The sequence below is a fragment of the Falco rusticolus genome, chromosome 4 (assembly GCF_015220075.1).
Source record: "Falco rusticolus isolate bFalRus1 chromosome 4, bFalRus1.pri, whole genome shotgun sequence".
Lineage (NCBI taxonomy): Eukaryota > Metazoa > Chordata > Aves > Falconiformes > Falconidae > Falco > Falco rusticolus.
The window spans coordinates 107,383,851-107,410,011 of record NC_051190.1 but is presented as its reverse complement, the minus strand read 5'-3'; the positions used below and the strand labels follow the sequence as shown (position 1 = coordinate 107,410,011).

The 26,161-nt window shown below is 39.1% G+C and overlaps 1 protein-coding gene across 6 annotated transcripts in view; it reads right to left on the bottom strand.

The window, feature by feature from the left end:
- Nucleotides 1–2,528: 2,528 nt before the first annotated feature.
- TBC1D5 (TBC1 domain family member 5) overlaps nucleotides 2,529–26,161 on the bottom strand; it is a 324,955-nt gene continuing 301,322 nt past the window's right edge. For all 6 annotated transcript variants that reach the window (XM_037387032.1, XM_037387031.1, XM_037387034.1 and 3 more), the window contains 3 exons: nucleotides 13,289–13,368; nucleotides 12,339–12,515; nucleotides 2,529–5,772 (listed from right to left, as the gene is read on the bottom strand). In XM_037387032.1, coding sequence (XP_037242929.1) covers nucleotides 5,479–5,772; nucleotides 12,339–12,515; nucleotides 13,289–13,368 — 551 coding nt within the window. In that variant the 3' untranslated portion in view covers nucleotides 2,529–5,478. The remainder of the gene's footprint in view (nucleotides 5,773–12,338; nucleotides 12,516–13,288; nucleotides 13,369–26,161) is intronic.

Below are 26,161 nucleotides of genomic sequence, written 5' to 3'. Positions count from 1 at the left end.
CAAAGATCAACAAGAAAAGACACACATGGATAAAGCACAGGTAGGGATTGCGAGGCAGTAATTAGTAAGGAAGGCAGTAACTGGAGAAAGGAACATTCAGTGCGATCACACCGAAACCTGCCCTCACACCGTTCAACCCCCGGGTTGCCAGTGGAGTGGGTGTCAGCGGTAAATGGAAATCTGCATCATGGAACAAGCAATAAAGTAAGTAACCAGACTTTAATAAGAACATTTAACACTTTTCTAAACTAGGTGAAACTTTATTGAGGCCTGATAATCTTTGCAAGCCTAAATAAGCTTTGTGTGTATTTAATTTTTTAAACATTTTAATGTATTTTAATCCTTGAAGTTTTAAAAATGTTTTTAAGAACAGGCTCACATTCACGTATACTTTCTGCCACGTGTTCCAAGCTCTTGCAAGCCCCTCTGTTTATGGATAAAAGTGATGCACGCTCCTGAGTATGGCACAGAAGTATATATTATCCAGCAAGCTGTATGACACCTCTGATAATCTGCCTTTCAATACTTGTTTTCCTGATATTTTCTCTTATTTTAAAGGGGAATTTAATACTAATCTGAAAATGCTACTACATTCCCCATCCCCTGGATTCAATTAATGCACAGGTAGGAAATCAAGATATTGTGACAACTATTCTTCCATCTCAAATCTATGTAGCCATTCATATTCCAAAAGGTCTCAAATACTGGCATGATAATTTCTAGCATCTTTGAATGCTTCTTTGTACTAGTTAAAAATTCAGACAAACCTTGCCTGCCACAGTCTCTGAAACTCACAATGAAAGGCAAATCTCAGCTCAAAGCTCTGTGACTGCACGCGACAACTTCAGCAGTAGGGTTCCCATCAGGTCTCTGGAAATGCTTACAGGGTTTTTCATGTCACCACGGAAGACAGTGAAAGTGTTAAATCAGTGGGATTTGAAGGATCAAATTCTACGATCCCTAGAAAATGGAACTGCAGTGCCTTCTCTCTGCAGCTGATATACTCCACTGCTTCCTGCACCGCAGCACCAGCTAGGCTTTTGCAAGTTAAAAACAAAGGTAGGTTTGAACAAACCTACCTGGTATAGTCAAGCAAGGTACAAAAATACTACCCAAAACACATTTTAGAAAATATTTTGTATATTTCACATATGTCTGGAGAGAAATACAGCTTTTTCTATTTGGCAATATTGTTGTCCTGGTTTGGTTTTTTTTTTTTTGTTTTGTTTCTGGTATGGGTTTGTTTTTGGGTTTTTTTTGGTTTTTTTTTTTTTAAGCTACTGCCTTCAGTTGCACCTACTTCAGCAGCGTGTGACCGAATTCTTGATATAATACTACGGCATCAGGTGAGTTATTACTATTGGATTGCATCTACCTCACTGAGAGAGCAAAACCTGGTGAAATATTGAGTATATTATTATTATTATTATTATCCTAACTTTGAAAGTGTCTGTGACTGTGGTGAACTATGGTAGCAACTCTGCACAAACTCAAAGAAGATGGTTCCTGCCCGAAAGAATCAGTAGTTTTACGAGTCTCATGCTGCAGCCCTCTGTTCCTAGGGTTATGCACTTTGCCTCCTGCAGGATCCTCCCACGGATCTGAAACCTCCCTCACCATTTCAGCGGTTAAATATATTGGGAGCAGCAGGCAAACAAGTTGCCTATGCGCACGTTTCAAGTTGTTGTTTCTCTGATGACCTTCTTTCATTCTCTTTCATCTCTAAATTTAGCTAGCTACTGAAGTGGAAGTCTAGCAGATTTGGTGACACAGGAAACACTAATGCAGAGACTGTGTATAGTCATTCTTAAAAGAACAGCACAGATTATGAGACAGTGTAATTCTATTCCATAGCCAAATTAAGTTTATTTTATGAAACGGCACCTTTCAAGTCTAATAAGCCATTACAGACATCCACTCAAGACCAACACATGCAGCACCAAATCAGAAGTACTATTTAAGGGCTGACACCCAGAACTTGGAAATCTGTTCACGTTAGGATTGCTGTGTCCTTATTTGAACAGATGACATTGTAACTGCCAGGCACAAGTACACCTTAAATCTGAAATCTAATCTTTTAAATAGCTGCCTCGGTGCCATCTAATGAGAAGAACATACTGGAGAATCACTGGAAACACTTAAGAATGTGAAATAAAGTACTGAGATTCAGAAAAGTATTGTACAGCTACTGGCACTGTGACTGACACACAGTGATGTAACCATACCACGTTTCATGCAATTCAGAAAAGTTATACCATGTGAAATTCCGGTTTGTTATTTTCAGATACAATAAATATGGTAAAATAGGAAATGTTCTATGTTGTTTGGGCGAGATAAATAACAAGCAGTTTTATTCCCTGCATCATATGTATAAATTCTGATTAAAATATTAATAATCTTTGTGCTTACATAGATAATGAGATAGTTTTAAAGTTTTTAATCACTCTTCTTCTCAGAAATCATACTTCCAGTATTCTAGTCAAAAAGCTTTCCTTCCTTTTTAAGAAAACAGCACAAGCACAGCCCAGGAAATTTGTTAATTCTTTCTTTAATAAAGCGGGCTAGATGTTCTTCCAGAGTAAAGATACAAAGTTCCACGACTAAATGAATACCCAGTCAAAATAGGATACTGCCTTTCTGCAGTACATACCACTGACATGACATGCAAGAGACTTTAAACAGTCATAAATTACAGATGCGAGAGCCAGTACAACAGTCTCAGATACATATCTTAAATCCATATTAGTTTTCGTCAGTAATTTGCAATGCATACGATTTTTCTATCTGATTATTGTTATCCATGAACATCATGAGCAGGACATCTCTGGAGGAAAAGAATAATCTTGTATTATAAATGACGCTTTCTTTCTCAGTATATTAACATAACGCAAGACAGGGTGAGGAATTGACATTTTGTCTAACTTACAGGTTTCTAACTTAATGAATATACAAAACTCTATCTATCTCCGCACTATGATCAAGTATCAGAGACAACGTATTTAAGACGTGGAAGGACATGGTATAACCAAAGCAGATTCATTTACTGGAATTCACTCTGATCTTACTTGTGCAATCATCTCTCTGCTTCTGAAGATTTTTATCATATCCCACGGCATGACAGGCATTCAGCTCATCGGTATTCACTGATCAGTGAAAACTTGTTAGAAACTCCCCAAATCTTTATATAGTTATAGCGCTGTTTTAAAATACGCAATATTAAAGATACAACTAACTTACAAAAATAAAAGAACTGTACAAATCACGCTCTTCCATTGGCAATGAGACTGTTCAAGAAAATAGCAACGTGATCCCTGAAACAAACCACCAGAACAGAAATCAAAAGGTTGATGCTTAAAAAAATAAAAAAGAAGTAAAAACACTTTCCCCTGCCAAAGTAATGGAATCTTTGAAGGTTTATGGGTCACAGAATATAAAACTTTTCTCTCTGTCCCCAGCATATTTCTCTCCTCTTTCCATAGGTACTTCTTGAACAGATTCCCCTTTGCTGGTGGTGTGGCACAAGCCTTGCGGAATGGGTTAAGGCTAGAAAAGCTTGAAAGACCTAAATAAATCAACAGCCACCTAATCCCCTGGCATTTATGCAAACTCAGGGAAATAAAATAAACCTGAAGACAGGCATGCATGCCGAATTTCAAAGTGATTTTCTATGCAGCTGAAAATTAAACCCAAATAAACACCTTTACAAAATGTTATGCACTTAAGATCTTTCATCTAAACAGCACCTGACTGTTCGTATCATTCGGTTGCAGAGAGGTATGATGCTATGCCTACTCATAACATTCTAGTATTTTATCATTTTACAAGGCACAAATAATCTCAGAACTACACAGCAGCTTTTGAACATGTAAGGATATGACAGTTACCATGTAATTACATGGCAATTATTTCTCCAATTCAGTCACTGTCATAGACCTTGTAAAATCTAAGACCAGCAAACTACATGTCACCTCATCTTTGGAATACAGTACTTAACTCCATTTACAATTACAGACTAAGCAGCAAAATAACTACCGTTTCTGAACTCCATACAAACACAAGCTTTGCCATACAATTACCAAGTTGTTGCATGGTATAATGTATACGTATCTTGAAAGTAAATAATGCGATTTTTTTTGCTGCTGTTACAGAGTGACTTTCTAGCATTCCTTCAATCCAGCTCTGTGTATGTCCTGCAAGAGGAGGCATCCGCTCACCACCGGTTTCTTTTTGTGAATTCCAAGACAGTTTAAAGGGGTCAGACAGGACACTCCCCTGCCCCTTATCTACTTGAAAAGACTGTTATTAGATGTACTACGTACTCGATGGAAAAGAAACACACTTTTCCATAGAAGAACAAGTTCTAGAGTTAATTAGAAACTATCTGTTGCTTAATGCTGCTGCACATTATTTTTTTCTTGACTAGAAATGTGGAAATTGTATAGCAATATATCTAAACAGAGTCTATAGAAGATAATAGTAATGAGGCATAAAGTGCTTTTAATTACAAACATTTCATTTCACTTTGCACCCTTCTCTGGTAAGTTATCATACTCAAGCTAGTTTTAGTTCAACTGGCTCAGGTCGACACTATGAAATACTGAAATTTCCCTTGCACCTACTGCTTCAACCATGGTAGTCTCAGTAAAAAAAAAAAAAAAAAAAATCATGCCAGGGGGAGTAAAAATAGACAGATATAAAGAGGGAAAGAGATGAACTGGGAACCTCAAGGGGAAAAAAAGCAGGCAAAGGGAAATAAGGCTCTGTTGTACAGGTCCCTGTTCTCAAGGAATTTGTCACACATTCTCCTGTAAGACAGCGCGGAGGAACAATCACACAAAGCTCTGCCTTGAAGACACCTCAGGCTACTGCTGGATGCAAATGAAGAAACTAGTATTCCTCAGCTGACAACAAGCTTACTGCCAGGACGATGCTTTTAATGTTTCTGGTATACACCCCCTACTTCTCTATTCATGGTCTCTGAAGGACCCTTTCCTACTCAGAAAACCCAGTCAAGCATATTCTGTAAAAGGACGATATTACATCTAGCTTGTCTTTACTGCTTCAGGTCTGATGCCAAGCATCTACACGTTTCCTAATCCATTATGGTACCTAGCACATACTATTCTATGTTTTGGGAAAGCAACAGTTCTATAGTAACAAAGCTCCTAAGCAAGATAACTGTATAAGTAAGAATAACTGTATATTAGAACTTGGTTTTACTGGGTCTTTATTTAAGGCAGTTCTGAAAAAGTATCTAATTTTTTCAACAAGTGGCTTATGTGTGGGTATTGGTTTGTGTTTGTTGTTTTTTTGTTTGTTTGTTTTTTTTTTTTTTAATTTAGACTTTTGGCAGCTGAAATGGATTACCTTTATCTATTTTCTGTCCTTCTAATCCAAAGAACTATCTGGCCCATGGAATCATAGGAATTTGAGCTGAACTGTAATGACAGACCTCCAAAACTCTCCCCACCTGTTTCTTCATATGTCCAGTGGGCTGACAATAGCAAAGTCAGAATCCTTGCTGTTATTACTGCTGTCGTCATCAGGGCTGGAGCTGAGGTTGCTGGAGGAGGCTGAAATGGAGCCCATTAGTGGGTCAGAGAATACCAAAGAAGAACGAGACGGAGCTTCTGGCTTCACCGCTGCCTCCTTGTGTGACTGAAGGGACTGCGCTGGCTCCGGGACAGCACTCCTATTTCCTTCGTCTTCTTTGGAAACCACAATATAGTCATCAGCACTCTTGCTCTCACTGGTGCTTGAACCAGTCGTAGTCTGTGAGACAATGGCACAGAAAGAACTTAAAGTTAGTACCACTTGGTGAGGTTTATGAAGCATGTCAGTGATATGAGAATGGGATAAAAGTAGCAATGCCCGAATCAAACAGTAAAAAGATAAAGGGGGTATTAACTTGGGATGAAATAATTTATTTGTTATTTAAGAAAGCACAAAAGCTAACACTCTAAAAATAGGTTATTGGGTATAGCAGTGTTACATGTTTCATCATCAACATAGTGGATCCATGTAGATCACAGCAGCTAGGCATCTAACACATATTACAGTCGCGAAGATTTTCAGTAGTTATATTCTCACTGCTGTCAGTTTTCCGTAGTAATTAATGAAGTCAATTGAGGAGGTTTTTGCAGCTTTGCATGTACAGGATACATTTTGCATTTAGCAAGAAACCCATTAAATGGTCTAGAAGTGGTTGGGTTTTAATTTCTCAGTAAGTACTCCCGGCTTGACCCAGGGCATCAGTGCAGCCCTGATTTGCATTTTGCAGCCTGTCAGGAGAACGGTTTGGTATAAAATTTCCTAATAAAACCCTGACCTGTGGAATCTAAGCCATACATAGTCCTGGTTTAGCGTGCACCAGTTCAGGTTCAACATATCAGGGCTTCCAGGCTTAGTGTCATAGAGGATTTCCTAACTCTACCAGAAAATGAGGGTCCAGAAATCCCTCTTCTGCCTCGTTAGACCTTGGGAAATATGTATCCCTGAGCACTCAGGTAGTGGATCAAGACTACACATCAGTGTACCAGAAAACTCTCTATGAACTTGTAATCTTATTTTCCAACTAGCCATATTCAGGAGAAACCCAGCTTTTCAACAGTCAGAGCTATGTGTAATCAGAAGGGAAGACTGCCAGATACAGCAGAGTGGGATTTCTCACTTGTTGACAACTGGCAGCCTATTAGCTTGGTTGCAACCCAAATGGACACCGTTTTCTTCTGCAACAGATGCATTCAACTGCTATCTAGAGCTATGTTCCTCCAACAAGAATATGACTGCTTTCTTAGTTGCTCTCACATACATTTTTTTACAGTAACAATGCAGCCTGCCAAGCAGCCTGTGGGGACAAGCATCCTGAAGGGGTGTGATATGGAAACCAATAGATTTGATCAGACTAATGTGAGACTGAGAAAAAGGAGAAGTAGTAGACGGGCTGCTGGGGAAATGTGTAAGTCAGCACGTGTGTCAACTGCAAGCTCTTCAGCTGTGACTCACTGAACAAAAAAGTGCCAATTCACTTTGGGGTAAAAGAGAGATTATAGGTATTGGAGAAAAAAAGAATGAGAATGAAGTTAAGACTCAGCACAGTATATAAAATTGGAGTATGGAGCTCATCACCAGTATCAAGCTACAACTTGGGAGTTACGTTACCCATGGCCTCCAGCAAAACTTGGTTTGCCAAATATATTATTACAGCTGATAACAGCTTTCCATTGCTCTGATTACTGATTATAGATCAGAACACTCTTGAAAGAGAACTGTAGCGTAGCTCAGGAAACAAAAGCCACCAGTGATTAAGAATGACTGTAATATGAAATGTTGGAGTCGGAAATCTTTGGTTGTTATTTATATAGTTGTTACAAATTTTTAGAACTCACAAACAAGATAAATATCAGCTGAATGTGAAAATATGTTCAAATATAGAATTGTGACCCATTCCCTTCCAAAATTTATGTGAACAAGGACGCAAATATCTCCATTTGCAGCAATTTTTTAAAACATACTAGTTTTATATTAATTTTTTTGCATGTTATCTACATAGTATCTAGTTACAATAATATTACATTATTATCTAAGTATAAAAATATTTTAAAATTATTATTTATAAATAAATAAATTTAATTATTTATCATTCAAATGGAAATATCTTAAGTCCAGAGTATTGGTGACAATGTTAAAAGTTCCATTGTAAGACAGCTGTCAAACTGACTGAGATTTACATCTATCAGTTTTTGATACTAATTAATTTTCCTCAGATGACTTAATAAAATTAATACCCAACCAAGCAGATTGCTTTTAGAAATATCAACAACTATCCTGTGCTGAGCGCTATCAAAATTGACCTCAAACTTCCTGATCTGGGCAGAACCAGGGTAGTTCAAATGTCAACAACTTCAAGCTGTTTCCATAAAGTTAAATACAAACAGATCTGTCCTACTAGGAGAGATACTTCACTATTTAAGTACTTCTGAGCTGAGACACAATTACTTATTAATTAGCCTTTTACTTTCATCTGGTCTGTTTGAAATGCTGTCTTCATGAGCTGTCAGTCAACTGCCTGCCATCTCCAGGGGGCTGAGGACACGGGCAGCACACGACCATGGCTCTGTTCCATCAACATAGAATCATAGAATTATAGAATGGTTTGGGTTGGAAGGGACCTTTAAAGGTCATCTAGTCCAACCCCCCTGCAATGAGCAGGGCCATTTTCAGCTAGAGCCCCATCCAACCTGACCTTGAATGTTTCGAGGGATGGGCACCTACCACCTCTCTGGGCAACCTGTTACAGTGTTTCACCACCCTCATTGTAAAAAATGTCTTCCTTGTATCTATATATTTCTATAAATCTACGCTCTTTTAGTTTAAAACCATTACCCTATCACAACAGGCCCTACTAAAAAGTTTGTCTTCACCTTTCTTATAAGCCCCCTTTAAGTATTCAAAGGCTGCAATAAGGTCTCCGTGGAGCCTTCTCTTCCCCAGGCCCATCTCTCTCAGCCTTTCCTCATGGGAGAGGTGCTCCATCCCTCTGCTCATTTTCGTGACCCTCCTCTGGACCAGCTCCAACAGGTCCATGTCTTTTCTGAGCTGAGGGCTCCAGAGCTGGACGCTGAACTCCAGGTGGGATCTCACCAGAGCAGAGGGGTAGAACCAGCTCCCTGGACCTGCTGGACATGCTTCTTCTGATACAGCCCAGGGCACAGTTGGCTTCCTGGGCTGCGAGCACACATTGCTGGTGCATGCCCAACTTTTCATCCACCGGTACCCCCAAGACCTTCTCGGAAGGGCTGCTCTCAATCCCTTCATCCCCGAGTCTGTATTGATATCAGGGGTTGCCCCAACCCAGATGTGAGACCTTGCACTTGGCCTTGTTGAACCTCACGAAGTTCACACGTTGGTAGTTGCCTGGTTTTATAGGCACCCAGTGCAGCCACAAGTCAGGACCAGATGAAGCTTTTGTGTGAGCTCTAAATGCCATGTTCACAATTTCAGCAGTTTGTTCCCACCCCATCCCCGCCCCGTACAACAGAAATTTACATTCCTTTAAACAACCAGTGCTGCATAATTCACCTGGCTTCTTTCCACACTTATATTTAAAAGCTCTCAGGCAATGCCGTACAGTCTCATTTTGCAAAATTATACACTTTATTATTCCAAGCTATCAAGATCATGCTATTTCAGTCCTCACAGCCCTCATACCCAAGATGCCTCCACCTTGCGTAGTGTGACACAGATGTTGCCTAGTGACACACTTGCCCAGCAAGACCAGTATTTTCCTCGCTGGCGACCCTAAGGATGCTAATGGGGTGTCTTCCTTTTGGCAGTGAGCCCCAGCAAGGGCATCATAAACAGTTTGCACTGCTGTTGCAATTTCCTAAATTCTGCTCCCAGAAATGTGCTCTTGTGCTTTTAAAAAAGCATCCTGCTTTTATAAAAAGAAAGGAAAGAAAACTGCTCATCCCAGTTTCTTGTCATTAGTGTTGTGCTTTGCAACACTACTTTTCATTCTACCCACTTTTTGGTTCAGGTAAAGAGACCTACAGTTCACTGAAGTATCTGAGAAGCAGCAAAACATAGATCTTGACTAAAAAACAATGTAAAATGGCCTTCTGTAAATGTTTGCCTATCCCTGGCATACATTGGTATTTTGGTACTGATATTTCCAGAGGTAAAATACCTCCTCCCTTCTTCTTCTGCCTGTTTCTGTTTCAGGAAACTCATGCTGACGTGAACCATGTTTTCTCCCATCTGCTGCCACTACTGAATAAATGAAAAATGACAGAATTACACTTCCAGTAGCTTTGAAAGTTAACAACCTTACGCCTATTGCCATATGGCTTCTCCAAACATTTTTTCCTGATGAATATCAGCTACTAGGACCAGGCTTATTTCAATTGCCTTCATACTGTGAATGAGTTAAAACTGACTGCAAGGATATAATTCAAGAAAGCTTAGAAGAACAGCAGCTCATTTTGCCTCCTTCTTTGAACAGACATAAAGGCAAGATAATGTGTTAATTATCATTCATTATTTAGCAACAGAAGCCTTCTGTTTGTCAACTGCATGCTGCTACCAAAGCCAAAGATTCCAAAAAATGCTCTATTTCTTTCAGCCTGTATCTTATTTTTTTTCTGCATTTTTAATTTTGCAGCTTTCTTTTCCAAAGAAGGACTGTATCCTTATCCTCACTTTCCAGAAAGGGATTTTGAGGCAAAAAAAAAAGAGGAAGAACACTTTTTTAAAAAGTAAAGATGATAAATGATTAATACTTATATAACAACCAAGCACAAAAGACCAGATTCTAATCTCAATTACACAATAGCTATACTTGTAACTTTTCCAGCTGTCCTAGAAAAAATCCCCATAATTCTACCAGAGAAAAATCTCTGTAAGTCACAACAAACAGAATTACATGCATTACCAAAGCCACAGAAAATGTAAATACAGTAAAATTTACTTAGCAAGAAATGCATTAAATGGTCTAGAAGTGGTTGGGTTTTAATTTCTCAGTAAGTACTCCCGGCTTGACCCAGGGCATCAGTGCAGCCCATTTTCTTCAGCAGAACTAAATGCCTGGGCCATGGCCTGTTTTGGGCCAACAACTGACCCCATCAATTAACAGCTGAATGTCACAGCCCACTAAATTCAGCAGGTTATTTTCCCATGTTTTATTAAAAGGGGTCCGAGGCTCTCCTCTTTTTGAGTTTAGACATGGCGGTTAAAGACAATGGGCTTGGAAACAGCACAGACCGTTGGGATACTAACAGTCCTCCTGGACTGCCATTTCTAATCCTAATCTTTTCTCTTTCTTCTGTCAAAGGGGCTGTTTCTCATTATCATAATTGGAACTTCCAGAAGATAAGAGGAGAGGAGGCTAATCCGTATGAATGTACTGCACCTCCATAAACCATGCAGTGCCGAAGCCTCATTGATGCTCTGCAGGAGCTCAGCTTGTACAACCTCTACTCGTGTTGGTTGTAGTGGGCTTACTAGCAGCCTCGGAAATTGTGGGACCCATAGACATCTCTCAGTTCCTGGAGCTGGATTTACATGAATACCCTGACTACACACTGGGCTAAGAGCAGACCTCATTACATATCACCCAAAAGTCTCCATTGGAAAGAAACCCATGCAGACCAGGCTTACCCTGACTGCTCCACCCTCAATACTCAAAGCGCAAAGCCCCAGCAAATCTGCACAGTGACATGTGATTTTGACCAGCATCCAAATAAGGGCTTCTCCAGCACAAGTCTGCACACACTCTTATAGGATGTTGTCATTTTATATGGCTTTCTACCTTCCAGTTTCCAGAATAAATCCAAGTAAAAGTAATCAAAAAAGTACTATTTTCCATTTTGGCAAGAAAACAAAAGGTATTTTGTATAAAATGCTAGAAGATAAAGGGTAAAAACAGGAGGTCATTATATAAACACTCCATTTGCTTCTGAAATACAATTAAAATATGATTTTTAACACAGAGTGTTCTAACTCGGGGGGACTGTGTGTAACAAATCAAAACAATCCTGTGTCATTATTTGAAAATGAGTTAAGTATTTCCTGTAATTCCTAAGTAAAATTGTCAAAAGTAAGCTGACTGTAGAGTCAGTTAGACTCTAAGGTGATAGCGCTACTACTGATTTACTAAGTATCAGTAGCGGGGTGGCAGACTAACCAGAACTCCAGCATAGAAATGTGCATATACAAAAGTACTTAAGACCACATTTGAGTCAGACTAAGACTTAGACAGAGAAGGACATTTTAACATGAACGGAAAAAAATCTTTCTCTCTCTGTACGAACGTGCCCGCTGACTGTATGCTTTGTATGTGAAAACACTGTTTACTGATTCAAGGAGAAAGTCAATACAATGAAGTAGAAGGTAAAAGCAGCCTCCTCACTGTTTCCTTTCTGGCACTGGCCATGAATACACTGCAATGCAGTTCACCAGCTATTACATAATGGGATTCTGGAGGACAAGGACAATGAGAATAATCATATGGGAACATTTGAAAAGGGAACATTCACCTCCAGTTTTTACATCTTTTTTGTAGGGAATTAATCTGTGATTCTGTGATTCGACAATCTGAAAGAACTCCCCCAAACACTGCGTAACACTTGGACTTAAGTATCTGTGTGTGGAGCGTAAGGCTACAATAAATATAATTAATTGGAGTAGGACAGTAGCTAGAGAGACACTTTTAACCATGTCTCCATACCTACCAGGAATGATGGTGTCTTCCCATGTAATGTCTGGACGTGCTAAAGGAAGTGTCCAAAAAATGTAAGACTAATTCCATCAATGCCCTGTCTGAGATGTTTTTATCTTACCTGTTGTCCTGAGATGAACTGTTGCTTTGTCATAACAGGTCCCTTTAGGACATCACCTGTCCCCTTGTTCTGACTGTTGGAACAGTAATGATCATCAGCTATAGTGATTTGCTCATTTTCTTCAGCTTCCAGCTGGCTCTGGTTGAAACGCAACGAACCTTTCAGGATATCCTTGATCTGTTGTTGAATGGGAGGGGGAAGAATGTAAGTTGGAAATCTGGAGGAATTCTCCGAAGTTCTGTGCAGCATGCTTTCATGCACCATTTCCCCAAAGCATTTGCTTTGAAGAGATAGGAAGCAAGTCAATATTCATATCTATATTGGTCAAAAATATAAATTTCAGTGAAATGTGGTTGTATCAGAGTCTGGAAAACAACTATCCAAGAAATCTAAAGACAATGAAACTGTTAAGATTATTCCCTACCTTGTTATAGGTTTAACATATGCCACATTGTTTCTCATAAAATATATTTTGAGGGAGTAGGGGGATTGTTTCTCATAAAATATATTTTGAGGGAGTAGGGGGAAGTATCACCAGAGCTACAGATGCTCGGCAGCATTTTCATTTTTTTTTTTTCTTTTAATTCAATGACATTCAAGTGTCATCACATTTAAATAATGGGGACATAGGCACGATTATTGCCTAGCATGTACAGTTTGCATTACGAAAAACGAGTGTGACTTGAGTCCAGAACTCAGTGTCTCAGTTCTGGTTCAAGGCCTCCAGATCTTTTCAGGAAGCAAATACTGTGCAAGTAATTCGAACTCTTTATAGTTGAGCTTTACCTCCTTAAATGAAAGCACACCACAATGCTTTATGCATTAGTATTAGTAAAATAGCTGTATGACAAAAGAGCAGTATACAAAAAGAATAAAGAAGGAGAAAAAAAAAAAAAAGAAAGGATTAATGGCACTGAAGAGTGCAAGGTTAAGCTAAGCAATAGTTATACCTGCTTCAAACCAGCCAAGGAAACTAGAATTTCATCTTCTTTCTCCAGGTGTTCTTGTAATATGACTTCCTGAATATTTCCTGCAACATCAAAATTAAAAAAAGGTAGAGAGAAAATTCCCTGAATAATCTCTAACGTGCTGCCAATTTACTGCTGACTTACGCTCTCAAAACAAAATCCTGTGACCTGCAAACACAATTTCGCACAGAGACCTAGAGGCTGACAACTTTATTAGCTGTGGAGGTGAGGCCAGCCCAAGCCTGGCCCTGCTGCCAGGAGGCCTCCAGCAACGCTGTGCTGCTGTGGGACTTCTCCTGCCCCAGTGTACCAATGGACTCAGGCTGCTGCTGGCCACCCCTAGAAGAAAACATCAGCCTCCGTGGCTAATGGAGTTACGTACTACTTTGAATCTGCAAATGCCTTGGAAAGCACTCAAGAACATTCACAGAAATCTGCAGCAGCTCACAGAAAGGGTTAGGGTAGAAGCACAGCAATCTTCATCTTGATCCTGTGGCCACTGCACATGCTAGAACGCTCCTCTTTCTAAAAAGACAGAAAGTTTTATTCCCTTTCCAATACCTTCTTTTAGGTAAAAGACCCAGGGCCGAGCAAAACATACTTGACAGAAAGAGCAGTGCAGTAGCATCAGTTCAGAAGACTCCTGCCTTCTATACCTCTAGTGCTGGCCTCCAAGGACGCATTTCGATACTCTGGTGTATGGTGTTTGCAGGAGTCAGGGCTGGAGGCTGGCTAACACATCAGAGCTGGAGCTGTGGTGGTCTTCCCTGCGTCAGGGAAATCCCAAGCAATGCTGCAGCCCAAACCAGCCCAGAGAACTATAGCCCTAATAGCTCTGTGGACTCTTAAAAAAACTATGTCAGGTCCTTCTCCAGCCTCCTGGCTCCTGCCTTCCCCCTCTTTAAATCCTCGTGACATATTTACAGAATGAGATGGTATCCGCCAACTGAAAATGACAGCGTACTCTTTCGTGCCACTCCTGTCTTACATACACAGAACCGAGCCCAACCCCCTTAGCGACACTCACTTGGAACAACTCTGCTGCTCATGAATATCTGTATCCCAGTCGCTTCAGAATTAGAGCTTTGTCCCATTCATCCACAGCTGCATTGCATTTGTTTTTAAAAACATTCTACATGTTCAGGGCCTGAACCAGTGAAAAGCCAAAGCTGTTGTCACAGATGATGCTGACAAGGACAAATACAGTGACGCTGCCAACTTTGACACATGATTCAAGCAAAAGTACTGAGCAGTACGGTGTAGGTTTTGTGTTTACAGAATAAATAGCAGAAGAATGAGGTGTGGAACACTGAACAAGAAGGAAGATTAAAAGCAGAGAGGTGGATTTAAAACCCACATGTAAACACAGAAGTTTGAAATGGAGTGGGGCCAGAAATCAGTAATGGGTATAAATGAAGAATGGAAAGGGCAAAGAGGAGAAAGGATCCAAGCCTAAGCACTAAATGAACCGCTAAAGAAACAATTTGAAAAGTAGAAGGAATAAAAGAGGCTACAGCCACGAAAGGCAATGGATGACAAGAGTCCATGAAAGGTGGTGTGACCAAGGTTGAGCAAGTGGGGGTAAGATAACTCAGCTTTGCATGAGCAGCCTATCTGAACCAGGAGATCCATGTTTACATTATTTAGCACTCATTATTTACCGTATTACAGCAGCAGTGTCTTGCAGCAATGAAGTCAAATGTAGTACAACTGAACAACACCTAGTATAAATTTTACATCAGAAAGACGCTGCATTCTGAAGGCTAGAAATAATATTAAACTAGGTCTTTCTGCAAATATGTAGCACCACGAATTAAGAGAAAGCATAATTAATTTGGCATTTTATTTGCTTTTTTACACTTTACATTCTAAATTGTCTAGTCTCTCAATTTGGTAAATAAAAGATATGAAGATTTACTTATAAAATAATACTTTAGATCCTAATTTCTACTGTTTAACAATGCATTGTTTCCTACTTCTAACAGGTTCAGAACTTGAAACAGCAGAAGTCCAGGGTCTTCATAGGTGGGAAAGCAATGCTTAATCACAGTCTGAATAACTGAATTCAACTGTCTTTTCCATTTCTCAGCATTAGAAAGAAAAGCATTTTTATAATTTGATCCCCACAGACATTAAAACCATACATTAAGGTATGCATACCGACTCTGCAGATGGACCAAGAAAATAATTCAAAAAACCCCTCCAATGTGAAGACTAAATGAGAGAAATCTAAGATATCAGGAAAATAAGAGCAAGAGAACAAAAGCTGAAAGGCATTCCATGTGATGTGTGGAATCTACTATTATTTCTGTTCTTTAGAGATGTTTTATAAGATAGTATTTTAAAAAAACGGACAAGAAACTATCATTGCTACAAAACCCTGTAAGCCAAAAAACTGTAACTATGTTTGAAGAACCAGTACACTGAGAAATTTCTAAGAACTTAGAACGGAACTATGATAGTTAGCTAGCAGTAAAAGTTAGTTAAAAATGTTCACGTCACATATTTACTTTAGCAATATTAATGCTGGATTTTGATACTTGTTTCAGAGGAAAAAAGATTTAGAGAGAAAAGGTTGGAAATACAGCAAAATTTCCTAATACTGAGCTGTTGAATTTCTCACATTTTTCCTTCAATTTGCAGTATTTTTAAAGTACAGCACGACGTGTCTTGGCTATACAGGGTCTATTATTTTTAATCAGTTAAGAACACTAAAATGTGTTTTTGGAAAAATTTACACTTGGAGTTTGCTCTCAGACACAATTGTGGGCTCAAAATTTGGGCTCCACTTAACCTAGAAAAATGCCCCAAGATGCAAATCACTGTAATGAGCCACTCTCCCCCCCCAGGAAGGAACAGTGGGACATAAGGCATACATTGGGATGTCTTTCTCTAGTACAATGAAAGAGAATTAAGGTTTCCCTGTAGAATTGGCAATGGATAATTCTTCTTCTTAAACATGCCCTTAAACTGCACATGGCTTCTAATCTACTACCCTCATCCCTTTTGAATACAAAGTTTATTATCTACCAAATAAATTATATGTATGGAACCCAAATTTGTTAAGTGCTCGTTCTTTTTCCCTGCCTAATGAGTAGAGATGAATTAAACAAAAATTCCTTAGAAAACAGGCATACGGGCAATGCGATTTTGCACGAGTGCCTCCCTGATCACATCCTGCTGCTGGGACCACCCTTTGCAACCCACGTGAACTGGAAGCAGAGGTGGGAAGACAAGGGGGGATGGCAAACAACTTGGGGCGTCCCTCCGCAGCTGCACTGCTGTCAACAGCTGTGCCAGGGCTCAGCAGCCCCCACCTGAGGGACTTCCAGCCAAGCCTCTTCCCACTTCTGGGGGGACCTCACAGGGCAGTCAGTTGCTGAGATGAACTGGGAAACTAAAGCTCTCAAGTGCAAACTGAAGCTTTTTATTTTACCCTTCTGTATCTTACAAGATGCCCTTGTAACTATAAATACCTTTAAAAACACCACCTCCGTTAAAAGTGCTAGGAAGCACATTTGATACAATATTGTTCAGCTGAAGGACTGTTACATTAAGCTGAGATGTATCATTTAATTATTCTTCCTTCATAGGAGATGTTACTGTATATTGAGAAGTGCTTTATGCATATAAATGAATTTGCCATATATTGATTATTTCCTTATCTGATGCCCTGTATCAGCACCTCAAAGCTTTATTTTTTTTTCCATAAAATAACAACTAACTTTTAAAAAACACCTGTAGATGTCAATTAGGAACTCAAAACACCTTCCTATGTGTAAAACATGGCAGGATAAATGAATAAACCGATAAAATGAATCAAACAAACTGATTATATGATTTCTAGATTATTCAAAACTGAGTCCAGTTTGATTCTATGCTATAAATACCTTATTGGGATAGCTGTTGTCATTCAAAGGTTAACAAAATCCTACAGTACTTAGAAGACTTAGGCTAAGGTCAAATATTTCTGGCTATCTTTTTTTGGTTTTTTCTTTCATTAAGATTTTGTTCAGCGGATGCCGAATGCCTTTTGCAGAAAAAGAAAATATTTCTGCTTCAATGAAGCTCTTACCAGAAGAAAACAAAAGGTGAATTTTGCAAACTGTCACCTGATGGTCAGCACACTGTTGTGAGATGTAGGAGATCCCAGACAGCTATTACGTGATTCTAGATTTGTTTCAACGTAGTACTTACAAACCTCCAAGTTTCACAAAATGAACTGTCATACCCTGACTGTACTCTTGACTAAGTCTCAGAAATACTGCAGCTGTACAACCAGTTGTTCCCTTCATAAGTCAGCAATGTTTCCCACTATTGTAGCTGCTCTCCAACAAGACTCACAACCCAAGGGATGCCTTTTATGTAATTGTTTAGAATTAATCTTGGGTACTTCTTGTCAAATGAGGACATTCATTTAAGTTTGACAGACACTAGATCAATAAATAAGTAACTACTTCCACAGCGAGACTATGATCAGCTGCCTTGATATATTTTAAAGCTAACTATAACTACAGAGCAGTAACATACAAATGACTGTGTTCTTGTTCTTCTTTTCTACAAAATAATAGAAAAACAATGCATCAAGTAGTGATTTGGCTAGCAACAGTCAAAGCAGCTAAAAATTAAGATGAAATGTATTTTTCATTTCTTGCCCTTACAGTTATTACAAATTGTAAATAAGATCACATGCAAACTCACTGTAGAAGTAGTTTTTTAAAAAAAAATCAGGATTTCTATTTCCTCTCCCTAACTTAATTTCTAAAATTTAAACTGAAGACATGCAATCATCCCCTGTACAGAGATGAAAGAGGAAAATAACCTACAGCAGCTCCTAGTAGGAAAATTAGAGAAGGCTTACGCTCTTTGATGACTGAACTGCTACACATTGCATGATGGTGTGCGTAGTCACTGCTGAGTTCCCTTGACAGGGAAAGGGGCTGTTGAAAACTTTCCCCTCCGAATGTGGAAAAGCTGTTTGCCCTGGCCTAATTATTTCAGAGGCTTATTAAGTAAACTAACCTTCACTGAAAAATTTGCATGCAGTCAATACCGATTTTGCAAGAAACCCACCCAGAGCTGGTTAAATGAGTGGGAAAGCCAGCCTGCTGTGGACAAGGACCTCTCAGGCATCCCTTCATGCCCATTCATCTGGAAGACACACCTGCATCCCTTCCCTTCCACCAGAGAAGTCGGAGATAGGTAGAGCTACAGCCCTGCAGGATGAAGGCACAACATGGACCTCATTTTATACTGACACAAAATTAGATGGAGGTGGAGAAAACTTAACTTGGGAATAACTTTAACGTCCTTGTTCTCTTAGGTTCTTTGTTTTCTCCTGTGCAGCTGCCTTTTTGCAGTGCATCCCTCTCCTAATGATTTCTGTTTTTAAGCTGGTCCCTGTGGGGCCTTTCCAGGAAGATGACTCCTGCTGAGAGGAGCTAACTCAAAATAGCTGCAAGCTTTATTATGAACACTGCCTTTCTACTACCAGTTCCTGATCAATGACTTGCGAACCATCAACGGTGCCAGAATCATGTTAAATTGACTTTTTTCATCCTTGCTTTCCACTGCTGAGAAGACAACTCAAACTCTGCCAAAGTACCTTCTCATTGCCAAGGCGGGCAGCAGTAAGGGAAGAACTGAGTGTATTACTTCATCTCCCTGTTTTTCCAAAAAATGGAAAGAAAAAAAATCCCAAGGTTCCCATTGATGTCAAGGCACAGTCAACTCTCGGGACTTATATTCCAGTCCTTTTGTATGATCGTTTTGATGAAAGCAGAGTTTACAGAAAATGCTTACAACATTTTCTGCACAGTATACTAGCGAAAGCAAGGCTGCTTTTTCACTAACATTTGAGGGCTGGAAGGATGGACTGGGAATTTAGCTTCTGATAATCAATTTCTCTCCCTTTTCACAACAAGTACTTCTTTCCAAGCTGACCTGGATCTGATTGAGCAGGAAAACATGCCCCTTCCTTAACACTGGACAGAAAATCTAGAACTTAACAGTGGTTTGGGGCCTTTCTAGAAAGACGACACTGCAACATAGTGATATCGCTGTTTAATAATGCAGCTCAGGATGCTTCCAAATACAGCATTTTCTTTCCAGCATTAAAAATACAAATGAGAGGAGTTAAAATTCCTTCTAAAACAATAGTTTGTGATCTACGTGTTGACGAAGGCAACACCACTGTTGCCTAACTTTCATTTATCTATCTTATTGTGAATGTCAACTTATTGTAACAATTATGCATTATATTAAAAGCATCACTTAGCAACATTTGTTAAAGAATTTAAGGATCTTAAAAATCTGAAGTATTAAATTCTTTGTGAAGTATTGCATTCTTTAAAATAGTTTTTTAATATAAATTATATATTTATACAGTATATTCTTCTGATTCATGTGTCATGTGGAGCACCAATACTTTATCCACATTTAATGTGCGGTACTGCTTGTGACATCACAGAAATACATGGTAAAAGGTCACCAACCATCAACTCATAGCAATGCACAGAATTGCAGACATACAGAAAATGAGTCTGGCAGGGTCATGAAGACATTTTGCCTATCCCTTGCTCAAAGACATGACCAACTCTTAACTATGAACTCTAATTTACATATGATAGGCAAATTATACTTAACATATACCTTATGTCCATGTATTTATGGAAATAATGGGGAAATTAACAATTCAGTCATGCCAGAATTTAGCTTCTGCCAAGGTTTTACTCCTCTAAAGTTGACATCAGAAGGGAAACAAATGTCTAGGAGATGCTGGGAAGGAAAGGGCGGATTGTCAGTGGCTATCAGTGGCAGGGAGATGTTCCCCACACAAATAGGAGGAAGCAAGAGGCCAATGGAAGTAAACATTCTGACAGGAATTCACTCAAAGTTGCAGGGAAAGCTTTTAATTAGGTAATGATGGGGTGCATAAGCTTCATTATTCTAATTTTCTCCTTTTTCATCCAGACTACTGGGATGGAAGTATCTGTAGGTGCCTACCACAGCTGTACTTTCAGGATTGGCACAACTGTTGTAGAAAGAAAGTAGCTCTGTATCAGTTGAACGGTGTGTTTTTGTGACCTTAAGAGTTAACCTCAAGGGACAAAAAGATGGTTAAAATTCATGAGGCATGACGAATTACACTTTTATTCTTCCTGCAAATATATATGAAGTGAGACCAGAAGTGAGAGTCTGAAAGTCTTGCTATACAACCAATACTTGTTTCCCAGTAACCATTCCTGTATTCGGTTTAATAAATTTGTTAATATTCTTTATTTATAAGCTGTTTCTATATGCTGTTTTACATCGTTATTCTTAACCAAAGGAGAAATCCCCTTAAGACTCATGGGGCTGTGTTTGATGTGGCTCTTTTAACTTACAGCATTTCTAATCACACTGGGTTTATAAACTATAGATTATTTTATTTGTGTCCCAAGCATAAAAGAACTCATTTAATGCAGTTACTTCCTCAACAAATGCTAAAGGATTTCATTTCAACCCATGGCAGCAGAAGAGTGTCCATTTCATTCTATCCTTACAAAAGTGTTGTAACCTTTCATCTCATCACATGATACATACAACAAGAACTCAGTACTATCTTGCATACATTTAACAAGCACTGCATCCAGATCTATACTGGAAAATATATCAGCCCCTAAATAATGAGCAATTAAGTCACTAAGTCAACTCTATCCTCTCCCTCCCCCACTGCAAATGATCATTATAATGAAATGCACCCTTGTAACAACTGCATCAACCGTTAAAAGAGGGATGGATGAAGTCAGTCTAATTAAGCCTTTAAAGGTGCTATTTCACCCAGCAACTAAAATTATACTAGCAACTACATCCTGTAAGTCTTTATTCCTCTGTTTTTATATTTTTCCCTCCTTGCTCATGGTGTCTGCAATAACCACAGTGAAAAGGTGGCTCTGAACTGTGGTTAATAAGTCTTCCAAATAATATTTATCTGGGAGATGTCAGGCAGCGTTAAGTATAAGTGAATCTTACAACTGCCAGCATTGCCCGATGGCTGTGGCAGGGACATGTCCTGTGATCCCATCCAAAGAGCTCTCAAAAGAGTGGCTTTCATTTTTTGTTATTTATGTACAGTTATTTACAGGTTACCTATGAAAGCCAAGAGCCGACACGTCATTCCAGTGGCAGAATGCTGGTGGTGTTTAGAAGCATGGGGGATGAAAACTTCACCTTTCCACATCCCTTCCATAATACACACTGAAGGGGCAGAGAGGTACTGGAATATTGGTGAAGGACATAGCAACATATTACAGATAACAGATGTCACAGCAGAAAACGCACCGTAAGGACAACGTGACCAGCCCTGTATGGGTAGCTCAGAGGATTTATTTGCTTTGGCTTAGTGGAACCAGCATGCTTAAGCATAAACTTACTAGATGTAGGGCAGAGCTGAGAGGTTTTTGTGACATTGCCTCCAAGACAAGAAGTGATTTAAAAACCTGGATATTGAGCAACGTATTTCTGAGACCCACCTGATTGTCTCTCTAGCAGCTGGCTCAATTTTAGCAGTATCAGTATGACGATGAAGTTAATAAAACTAGGCAGACTTATGTTTCTTCTATATAATTGGGTACCTTTGGACATATTTCTAGGGTGTTGTGCAGAAGCCTGTGAGCTAACTCTTTACAGAGCTGGTTATGAGTCCACAGGGCTTATTAGCTGAGGCTCTGTGATGTGAGAAAGTAACTAAATTGCTTCTGAACCTCAGCTAGCTGGGAAAGCAACCTTCTGCATTTACATAGTGCTGCCCTTAAGCAAAAGCAAGTGTGGAATGACCTTAGTTTCTCTACTTTCATAACCTGGTAAATTGCCCATCAAAAAAGAATAGTTTCTATATAAAGATCTCCACATCCAAGTTAATACTGAACCAATGTTCCTTTAAATTGCCTCTCATGAAAAGGACTTCCTGTACTACATGTGTAATTATTTGGTAAACTTTCACACACTTGGAGGTCTGAAACTATGTCTCTGTTGGAAACAAATGGTAGGTTCTTCTGTCTTGGAGAACAGTGATGGATTTGTTCCTGCCTATTATAAACAGATGACATTTTAAAATTCAGCACTTTTCCCTCTGGAACAGAATTGGCAAGCTCATAAACATCCTTCACAATCTCTTATACTATTACTTGCCTATGGAGGACTGATACTTCTCCAGGGTTTTAATTTACTTTTTATTAGGAGGCTGTGCTTTAGTCCTGGGCCAGTGCCTACATCGTCCAAACCCTAAAGATGCTAGAACAGCAGACGGTGTCAGATGGCAGTGTCATTAACTGGTGTTGCTTGAACTGCTGTTTGACAGCATCATGTTGGCTTGAGTCTGGGACAGAATGAAACTTTGCTCTTTCAGACCCTCCAGAATCTGATTTCATGTTGAACTAACACCTCAAACTCAGTTCCATGTCAAATGTGAAGGACAAGCGAGGAACCTTCCAGCAGATGCTGTGGGGCCCTCTGAGTGATGCTTGGGTGCATATTTCTTAGACAAATTATTCATGATCTGTTCTAAGACATCAGACAGAGGTCATATTTACCAGGGAAAATCTTCTGAATGCACTTGCTAGCTTGATGCTTTTCTTTCCACATAGTGAAAGAAAGGAGGAAAAAATCAAAATTCTTCAAAAAGTAAATAACAAAATTCTTCAGAAAGTAAATAACATTATGACAGGTTATAACATTGTAATACTTCAGTGGTATATTACGGCTTTTTGCATCATTGAGCCTTGAGGTTTTTATACGCACTAACAGAAAAGCACCTCACAGAAAGAAAAATGCTGGAGAACATTACCATATTACGGAACGCACCAGGACAACATTACTTCCTGAAAGAGATTAGTGTATGTGAAAAAGTAAAACGAAGAAAATGTATCTGTGGTGATTCTGGAGCAGAAACAGCTATGGCAACTACACTTATTCACTATCAGCTGAGTAATGCTCCGCATTTATATTGCAAACAATGCTGCAGAACAGACTTAACTGGAAAAACTGAACACAGGACCATTTTATTTTATTTTTAAGCTATGACAAGCTTGTGAAAAAGACTGGGAACAGAATTAAAATCTGCTTTCCTGTCTGGCCATTTTACATATAAAAATTTCAGCATTTGTCCTTGGAGGCACTAAAAGGCATTCCACCTTAGCAGTTCTTCAGTGGTTAAGGGAGAGGGGAAAGAAAAGTAAATCTCTTTCTAATGCACAGCCCTAAGAAGGAGACAAAGATCAGAGAATGACTTTCCTCCATTTTAATAATCAAAAAACCCGTTTCTAATTTCTACACATAGTGCTAAGTAGTAATATTTCAGAACCATCATTCATTCCCATGGTAACATCCCCTGATATTACAAGCAGTTAATTATGTTGTTGCCATGTGGTACACTGTGTAGTTTATTTATGGAAGGAGATAAACATTTAATGAAAGCATCTTGGAATATATGAACAGAATAAAAACTGCCGCTCTTTCCCTCTGGTCTTTCCTCATGCTCTATGCAAAGGAAATGCAGTCTTAGCAGATATCTACTGAAACCTACAGAAATACAATGCTGTTGGTAAAGAAATGTAATATCATTATCGGGCCCAAATAATGTTTTAAATTAACAAAACTATTTTCTTAAAAGACATCATATAAAACCATACTTGATAATAGTTGAATTTGATATAAACAGATTATAAATTACGAGGGATACAAAACAGAATACATGACTTTGTGGTCACTTTGACAATTTCTCAGCTACAACACATGTCATCTCTGTCAGGAAGTAACTGCACCTGACCGTCATCAGGATCTCCCTCGTAAGGGAAAGAACCTGAGAGAAGACAGCCAAAAAATTCTGAATTATCTCACTGGAAACCGCAGAAAGAACATTCCATAATGGTTTGACATTCTGATTTACAGTGCCAATTAAATAATTCTGTGGTAATGCTCACTGGATATGCATTTTTATAAGCTCGAATTAATATTGTTTTGTTAAAAAATGACCTGCAAATATAATGCACTCCATACAGGAAAAAGACTCTTGGTTGAGTAATAGTCTAAAAAAAGCTGTTTAAAATGTCAGTCTAAAAAACTGTGGGTTTTTTAAAAATAAGAACCTTAAACTTCATAAAATTCAAAAGGCAGGCCTTAGACTAAAAAACTGACTTACTGATAATTCTTTAAAATGTTGCCTAACTCTGTTAAAGGAATTAGTTCTGGAAGGCTCCTTGAATTTTATATATCCATATGTTTTTATCAATAATTTAGACAACTATTTAATGTATGATGGCTAAGTCTGCAGTAAGAGTGGTAGGAGAAGGCAGTACATTGCAGAGTTACCTAAATTATTCAGCTAAAAAGCCAAATGACAAGAAGTGAATTTTAATATAATCAAATGCAAGTAACATAAATATGGAAACAAACATTTCCTGATTTTACCTACAGCATAAAATCCTCTGTTTAGAAAGCTGTGATTCATCAAATTTTAAAAGTCATAGTGGATTGTCACTTTAACCTATCACTGTATCAAGGAACACTAATGTGATGCTGCGTTAAAAATGTTTAAAAAGAGGAACTCCACATAAAAGTAGAGAGATGACCTTCCCTTTGCTATATAACGACTTTGCTGTGTCCAGTGCTGCTACAGCATATCCTGATCTGACTAACCCACTTCAAAAGGCATATGAAAACCCTGAAGAATTCAAAGGAAGACCACAAAAATGCTTGGGTCTAAACAGCAACCCATATAAAATGAATTTTAAAGTGTACCGCCTAGCAGTGTTGAGAGATTACACTGTGTATAGGTAAGTTAAATGAGGATTTTCAACCTTGGTATGAAGAATGCTACAAGAGCCAAAAGCTGGGTGATGAAGTCAGAAAAATTCAGCCTCACAGGATAAAGTAATATCCTTGAAGTTAATGTCCTGACAGGTTACAAGAGGAGCGATATCATCTGCTCTGTGGTCTCTGAAATGAAGCAATTTTCACGGGTAAGAGAACCTGGGGGAGAATCAGACCAGGTGCAGTAGCAGCCTCTGCTAACTTGCCCCTTAACCCAGAAATGACCAGATATGCTCTGAGTTTTATTTTGCTGCCATTCCCCGCAGCCCCAGGCAGTGGGTGGACACTGGAGATCACGCTCAGAGGGTGTTCTGTGATGCTATAGAGAATCTGTTTTCTGGGACAGCCTGCTGGCTTGTGCTGCTCAGATCACCAGGATGAAGGTGATGGACAGATTTCAGGTTAGAAGGGACTTTGCACAGATCAGACCAGCAGGAATCCTGGTGGTTTTTTTCCTGCTTTGGATCATCTGCTGGCTGATTTGGGGATACCCTACCTCATCAGTTTGCTACAAGCGCAGAAGCTGTGAAGGTTGGTGGTATCTCAGTCTGTCTTGTGCTCTGTTTGTCATGCATAACTGTTAATTTCTGTAGGATTTAAATGCATCGGTGTAACCCAAATTTACCAAGTTAATAGCCCATGTTGTTGACAAGACATGTAGGAATATCGTGAGGAGTAGGGCTTAGAAGAAACTAGACTGGAAGGCTCTGAGAGCACTGCAGGGGTGCCACGATGTACCCAGTGAAGCCCCACAGGCAAAGCTGTATAAGGGGATGGGTTTCCCTGTCCTGGGAGGGTAACAGAAAAAAAAAAAAAAAGGGATGTTATTACAAATCTTTTGCTTTTATTTCATGGACCCAGTGTTAAAAGGCAGACTACTTCACGTATCTTTGTCTGGGTTTATTCTGATCTCTAGTCCAGAGCCATAGCTGGTGAGATGCTCATGCTTGTGCTTGAACTGCTACCCCCGCTAAGCACTCCTTGTCTTCTTTCCTAACAGAAAGA